This window comes from Oncorhynchus mykiss, chromosome 10 (assembly GCF_013265735.2).
Source record: "Oncorhynchus mykiss isolate Arlee chromosome 10, USDA_OmykA_1.1, whole genome shotgun sequence".
NCBI classification, from domain to species: Eukaryota; Metazoa; Chordata; class Actinopteri; order Salmoniformes; family Salmonidae; genus Oncorhynchus; species Oncorhynchus mykiss.
The window spans coordinates 617,423-624,914 of NC_048574.1; the positions used below are offsets into that span (position 1 = coordinate 617,423).

At 45.2% G+C, this 7,492-nt stretch overlaps 1 protein-coding gene across 1 annotated transcript; it reads right to left on the reverse strand.

Moving 5' to 3' along the window:
* Positions 1-54: 54 nt before the first annotated feature.
* sodc (Superoxide dismutase) lies at positions 55-7,492 on the reverse strand. Its single transcript, NM_001160614.1, is given in 4 exon segments — positions 55-746; positions 965-1,082; positions 4,148-4,314; positions 7,391-7,492. Coding segments are annotated over 4 exon segments (465 nt in total). The 5' UTR covers positions 7,463-7,492; the 3' UTR covers positions 55-638.

A 7,492-nucleotide genomic window follows, 5' to 3' on the forward strand; every position in this document is an offset into this window, starting at 1 on the left:
GAGGCTTTTACCACCATTAAAAAAACAGCAACATAAAAGCCACCAAGGTTTAGTGACAACATCTTTTTATTGGGCAGCTTTGTACAGTGAACATCGTGTGTCTGAAAAGGCACCCGGTAGTTAGCCACCCCCCTCATCCAGTTCACTAACCCTACAGGGCCTGGACATAAGTAGTGAACTACATAGGAAGCCATATCAGACAGAATGTATAATACATGTTCACAGTGTAGAAGAATAACCCCCATATTACAGACAGAAGCAGTGCTAGGACCAATGTGTACAGACAAGAGTAAATATATACCCCCCCCCCCCAATCAACCCCTAGCCACAACCTCCTAGTGCACTTCATTAGATCTGTCCTCAACGTCAGCTGTGTCCCTGAGTTGAAAGCCCTCAGAGTCCACCTTCAGAGGGGAGTTTCCCAAAAACAGACAACTCATCACTAAAGTAAATGGACAAAGAATTCTATTAAAGCCGCAGACAATCTTTGTTTTTAGGAAAGCCATCTGACCGATGTCCATGAGGTGCCTTACAGGTTTAGGTAGGGGGATAGGGTAGATGTGGGAGCTTCCAATGGGGTCTGGGTGGTCTTCAAGCTGTGGCTTGTGGTTCCCGTGCTCCCAGCAGGGGCAGAGTGTTTACTGGGTAATTCCAATAACACCACAGGCCTGGCGACCGCCAGCGTTGCCCGTCTTCAGACTCTCCTCATTGCCTCCTTTCCCCAGGTCATCAGCTTTCTCATGGATCTATTGGTATAGAGCGAGGAGATAGAATGAATGGAATAGAGGGTAATAGAGGGTAAAACAGCATGAAAGAGAATGAAAAGATGGGATGAGAACAGTTGTGTTGACTTGGATTTCCTTCCATTTCCTGCCTAATGGACACAACATGCAGCTACAGCTTCCTTCCATTTCCTGCCTAGTGGACACAACATGCAGCTACAGGTCAGGCAATGTGTTCTTACCACCATGGTCCTGCCGATGATCGAGAGGGGTCCAGTGAGAGTCAGTATCTTGTCCTGGATGTTGATCTTAGCCACATTGTCAGCTCCTGCAGTCACGTTGCCAAGGTCCCCTATGTGCCTAGCAACAGAGACAGAACAGCTGGTCAGAGGAGAGACTGCTTTCCAATAGTTTAGCCCCTACGTGAACATTGTAGCAAAACAAAAAGAAACTAGTAAGAAATTATGTTAGCACAGCTGAAAACTGTTCTGATTAAATAAGCAATACAACTGGCCTTCTTTAGACTAGTTGAGTTGAGTATCTGGAGCGTCAGCATTTGTGGGTTTGATTACAGGCTCAAAATGGCTGGAAACAAAATACATTCTGAGACTCGTCAGTCTATTGTTGTTCTGAGATTTGAACGCTATCTCATGTGAGAAATTACCAAGAAACTGAAGATCTCATACAACGCTGTGTCCTACTCCCTACACAGAACAGCGTAAACTGCCTCTAACCAGAATAGAAAGAGGAGTGGGAGGCTGCTGCACAACTGAGCAAGAGGTACATTAGTGTCTAGTTTGAGAAACAGATGCCTCACAAGTCCTCAACTGGCAGCTTCATTAAATAGAACCTGCAAAACACCAGTCTCAACATCAGTGAAGATGCGACTCCGGGATGCTGGCCTTCTAGGCAGAGTTCCTCTGTCCAGTGTCTGTTCTTTTGCCCATCTTAATCTTCTTTTTATTGGCCAGTCAGATTTGGCTTTTTCTTTGCAGATCTGCATAGAAGGGGTGAAAGTAATATATATATATATATATATATCTATCTATCTCTGGGGAAGGGTACCAAGAAAATGGCTGCAGCATTTGAGGTCAAGAACAGTGGCCGCCATCATTCTTAAATATGGAAGTTTGAAACCACCAAGACTCTTCCTATAGCTGGCCGACCGGACAAACTGAGGAATCCTCTGGAGATGGGAGAACCTTCCAGAAGGACAACCATCTCTGCAGCACTCCACCAAATCAGGCCGTTATGGTAGAGTGGTCAGCTGGAAGCCACTCAGTAAAAGACAGCCTTGGAGTTTGCCAAAAGGTACCTAAAAGGACTGACAGAAACATGATTGAGCTCTTTGGCCTGAATGTGAAGCGTCACATCTGGAGGAAACCTGGCAACATCCCTACGGTGAAGCATGGTGGTGGCACCATCCCTACGGTGAAGCATGGTGGTGGCAGCATCATGTTGTGGGGATGTTTTTCAGCAGCAGGGACTGTGAGACTAGTCAGGCTCCTTGATGAAACCCTGCTCCAGAGCGATCAGGGGCAAAGGTTCACCTTCCAACAGGACAACCACCCTAAGCACACAGCCAAGACAACACAGGAGTGGCTTCGGGACTAGTCTCTGAATGTCCTTGAGTAGCCCCGCCAGAGCCCGGACTTGAACCCGAGCCAACATCTGGCGAGATCTGAAAATTACTGTGCAGCAACGCTCCCCATTCAGCCTGAGAGGATCTGCAGAGAAGAATAGGAGAAACTCCTCAAATACAGGTGCTTCAAAGTACTGAGTAAAGGGTGTTAAACTCATGTCAAATGCTGGATTTCTATGTTTGTATTTTATACATTTCTACAAACCTGGTTCTCTCGCTATGGGACGCTGCAACGTCGCTATGGGGCAAACTTATTTAATACATTTTATAATAAGGCTGTAAAGTAACAAAATGTGGACAAGGTCAAGGGGTCTGAATACTTTACAAATGCACCATTTGTCAAGCTACTATCCCCTACAGTAGAAAAGTATAGCTATTCTATTGGTCAGCTTGTTGGCCAATAGAATAGCACTGGCACAGTTGTGGGATGATAGATCAAATTCATACGAGAAGGCATGGAAGTTAACCTGTAGACTGATAAGCATGACCAGTGAAATGTATTCAGTGGTTTCTACCTCAATGATCAGATCAAAAATAATGGAATTTCCTCTCAGACAATTGGCCTGCACAAATCTTTTAATGTTTGGGGGCCCAAAGTCAGCCAATGGACACCCTGTATATAGCAGTGTTATTACCTGGTACTCCCTGTATATAGCAGTGTTATTACCTGGTACTCCCTGTATATAGCAGTGTTATTACCTGGTACTCCCTGTATATAGCCGTGTTATTACCTGGTACTCCCTGTATATAGCCGTGTTATTACCTGGTACTCCCTGTATATAGCCGTGTTATTACCTGGTACTCCCTGTATATAGCAGTGTTATTACCTGGTACTCCCTGTATATAGCAGTGTTATTACCTGGTACGCCCTGTATATAGCAGTGTTATTACCTGGTACGCCCTGTATATAGCAGTGTTATTACCTGAGACTCCCTGTATATAGCAGTGTTATTACCTGGTACTCCCTGTATATAGCCGTGTTATTACCTGGTACTCCCTGTATATAGCCGTGTTATTACCTGGTACTCCCTGTATATAGCCGTGTTATTACCTGGTACTCCCTGTATATAGCCGTGTTATTACCTGGTACTCCCTGTATATAGCAGTGTTATTACCTGGTACTCCCTGTATATAGCAGTGTTATTACCTGGTACTCCCTGTATATAGCAGTGTTATTACCTGGTACTCCCTGTATATAGCAGTGTTATTACCTGGTACTCCCTATATATAGCAGTGTTATTACCTGGTACTCCCTGTATATTGCAGTGTTATTACCTGGTACTCCCTGTATATAGCAGTGTTATTACCTCCCTGTATATAGCAGTGTTATTACCTCCCTGTATATAGCCGTGTTATTACCTCCCTGTATATAGCCGTGTTATTACCTCCCTGTATATAGCCGTGTTATTACCTGGTACTCCCTGTATATAGCCGTGTTATTACCTGGTACTCCCTGTATATAGCAGTGTTATTACCTGGTACTTCCTGTATATAGCAGTGTTATTACCTGGAACTCTGAATTTTTATTCAGTGTATTTTATTCCTCGTGTCACTATTTCATTTTTTTTTTCTATTTACCTCTTAACATTGTTGGAAAAGGACGCCATAAGCAAACAATTCACTAAGTCTATACTTGTTTCCAAACATGTGACAAATACAATTTGATTTAACTCCAAAGTAGAAGACATTGACCAAATTAAAAGAGCTATCCCCTCAATGGTGCTGCCCATGCAGCACAGATACCGCCATGGTCCAACTCCACGAGTGATAAGGCCAGACTCACCTGACATCATCGTTGGGTCCTCCGTGGGTCTTGTTGTGGGGGTTGAAGTGGGGTCCCGCACTCATGCAGCCGTTGGTGTTGTCTCCGAAGGCGTGGACGTGGAAGCCATGCTCCCCCGGGGCCAGACCTGCAATCTCCCCAGTCAGCTTTACTGGAGCATCTTCGCCCTGATAAGAGAGACCACCACATGGTGACCACCACAGGGTGACCACCACAGAGACCACCACAGAGACCACCACAGAGACCACCACAGAGACCACCACAGAGACCACCACAGGGCGACCTACACAGAGACCACCACAGGGCGACCTACACAGAGACCACCACAGGGCGACCTACACAGGGTGACCTACAGAAGACCAGTGATAACGAACGATGGAAGGCACAGGCCTTTGGAACCACAGAGCAAACACACGTTGAAGACAGTAAAACACTCAGGGGATAACAATGAAGACTACAGAATGGGGTTTGAAATGAGGTGTCAAAATCATGCGTCAGGTTTGAGAAGACCGTTTCAATTAGCATATCAATGAGCCATGAGTTACACTGGAATAGCACCTACAAAACCACCTACAAAACCAAGGTGTGTCGCCAGCTAGTTGTTACGCTACTTTGACATTGAGGGATCAACTCAACTACAGTCAGTTGTCCACACGCCTGTTTTTTTAGGCAAACTTTGCTTTGTTTTTTGAAAGTAGACCAACACGCCAGACCAGGTTCAAGGGGAAATGAAAATGGGAGCCAAGGCAGAAAGACTCTAGCCTGGTCCCAGATCTGTTTGTCAAGCCAACGTTGCATGACAATTCCATAGGAGTGGGTGAGAGAGTAGAAACAGACTGGCACTCGGCAGCAAATGATGCCTCTTCATCTGTAACGATGTTACATGCAGAGTGGTCGTGGCAACGGGCAGCAGCGTTAGCGGGCAGCAGCAGCAGGTAGCAGCAGCGGTAGCAGCAGCGGTAGCAGGTAGCAGCAGCGGTAGCAGGTAGCAGCAGCGGTAGCAGGTAGCAGCAGCGGTAGCAGGTAGCAGCAGCGGTAGCAGGTAGCAGCAGCGGTAGCAGGTAGCAGCAGCGTTAGCAGGTAGCTAGCGTTGGTTTGTGGTAAAGTCCCCCCCCTCCCAACTTGCTAGCTAAATTGTACAACAGGCAGATCTAGCAATAAACCTGCATTCATCTCAGCAATTTAGCCATATTATTTTGTAAGCAGGGTATCTAAATTGATGATTTACAAAGATGGATTAAGGGAAATGCAAGATTAGGACTGGTATCAAAAGGCAGCCAAATGCTTGTATGGCTAGTTGTAGCGAGCGAGCATTAGGTACTTCTAGCACGTAAAGTAAGCAGCAATATATAGTTTGCTTGACCGGCTACCCAAACTCCTTGCAGTGGCCAAACGCTATGCCACGCAGAAGGATGTACATTTCTCCTCTACACCGAGTCTGTATAGGAGGAGCTACCTCCCAACGATTTCTAGAATGGAAATCCATTCTAGATCATCTGATTGGTCCCAGAAACAGATGGGCTGGGCCAGAGGCAGAACATGTGGATAAAGCAGCATTTGATACTCTGATTGGTTAGAGATGATCCAGTCACTGATGGATTTTTATCATAATGAAGTGTTGTACATCAGGACATTCCCTACCATAAAACTTAACCAAGAGACCACACACAGCCTGTCATTTCCAATGGGAACAAAAATGTGTCAAAGTGGGCAGAGCCAAGCACAAGCAGGCAATATCCTATTGGCCAGTTCTAGCATGCATCTGCATATTCCCATTAAGGAACAACTATGATGTGCACATGCGCAATAACTCAATTCACCTTCGCACTCCTAAATCTAGCAATTAAAAAAAAAAAAGTTTACTGTTCATAACAGATCCTAGTTTTAGGAACAGAACTGTATTGAGATAAAACGTTACATCGTTGAGGCCAAGTGCAGAATATCGGCCAAAATCCATCTCCCACTGGGCATCCGCCCACTACCACATTTGGTAGAGTGTAAACGACAAGCTGATGCTTCACATTCATACACCCGGTGAAATATCCGTCTCATTGTTAACCCCCTAAACTATTTTAAAATTAAACTTCAATGGAGGGAGCGTCCCAAGGATCCCAGATTGCACGGACCTTTTTGACGTCTCACATACGTCAATGATGACAGTCTTATCATGTCCTATTCAAAACACATTTGCTAATGTCAGACATACGCCAAAAATAGTGTAGTGTCCCAGATTAATTTCTGGGGTGAAATCCTACGGGCTAGGATCAGTAAAAATAGGGACTCGTGTCGTTTGAGCGGGTCAAGACCGCACTAAGAGATGTTCCGTAACACAGACCCCTGTCGGATCTCGCGATAACTGTTACGTCACAAATGTTTGGTCTTGAATGTTGTAGGAGCAGAAGTACAACGCGATTGGACAAGGACTGCGGCTAATAGCCAATGAGAATTCAGCCTGTGAGACCAAAACAAGGATGGCTTAGAGACCAAGGCAACATGCACCGTGTGGACAAACGCCACTGCCTTGTCAATGGACGAGGCCGTTTTACCTAGCCCGGTAGCCCGGTGACCCAGTTAGGCAGAGATTCATATTTTAGCCCACTTATTTCATTTAGCTAGGTAAGTCAGTTAAGAACAAATTCTTATTTACAATGACGGCCTAGGAACAGTGGGTTAACTGCCTTGTTCAGGGGCAGAACGACAGATTTTACCTTATCAGTTCAGGGATTCAATCTAAAGCAAATGTATTCATGAAGCCCTTCTTACATCAGCTGATATCACAAAGTGTTGTACAGAAACACAGCCTAAAACCCCAAACAACGCAGATGTTGAAGTACGGTCTAGCAACATGGCAACCTTTCTGCACATAAGCAGCTCGGTTTGCGTGTCGGCATGTTTTCCCTTTGACAACAGAGAACCGCAGAACAGGATCAACTAGGGAAGCGTCCTGGGGTTGAGGATGACCAGAATTAAAGCTTTACGTCAAGGGAAAATGTGAACACGTCCAAGTTGTAACGTGCGTTAGCTCTTAACGCTAGCTATAACAACGTTACATAAATTCGGTTTTGATATAAAAACAAGTTAACTAGCCTTGCTAAGTGTTGTCATGTTAAACGTATTTGTAAACGAACGCTATCTAATTGATAAGGCCAGCCGCAGACAGTCAGAATTATGTGCCAAATGAATATGTTCTGCTAAAGTCGAAATACAGGCTTCTATTTTTCCCGGATTAACGACATACTTTACCTCCTGCTCAAAGAATACGGTCCCGGTAACATCACCGGTTCCTGTCAGCACGCAAACAGCCTTCAGCACCATCTCTGCAAGTTCACAAAGTCCGTGTGTCAC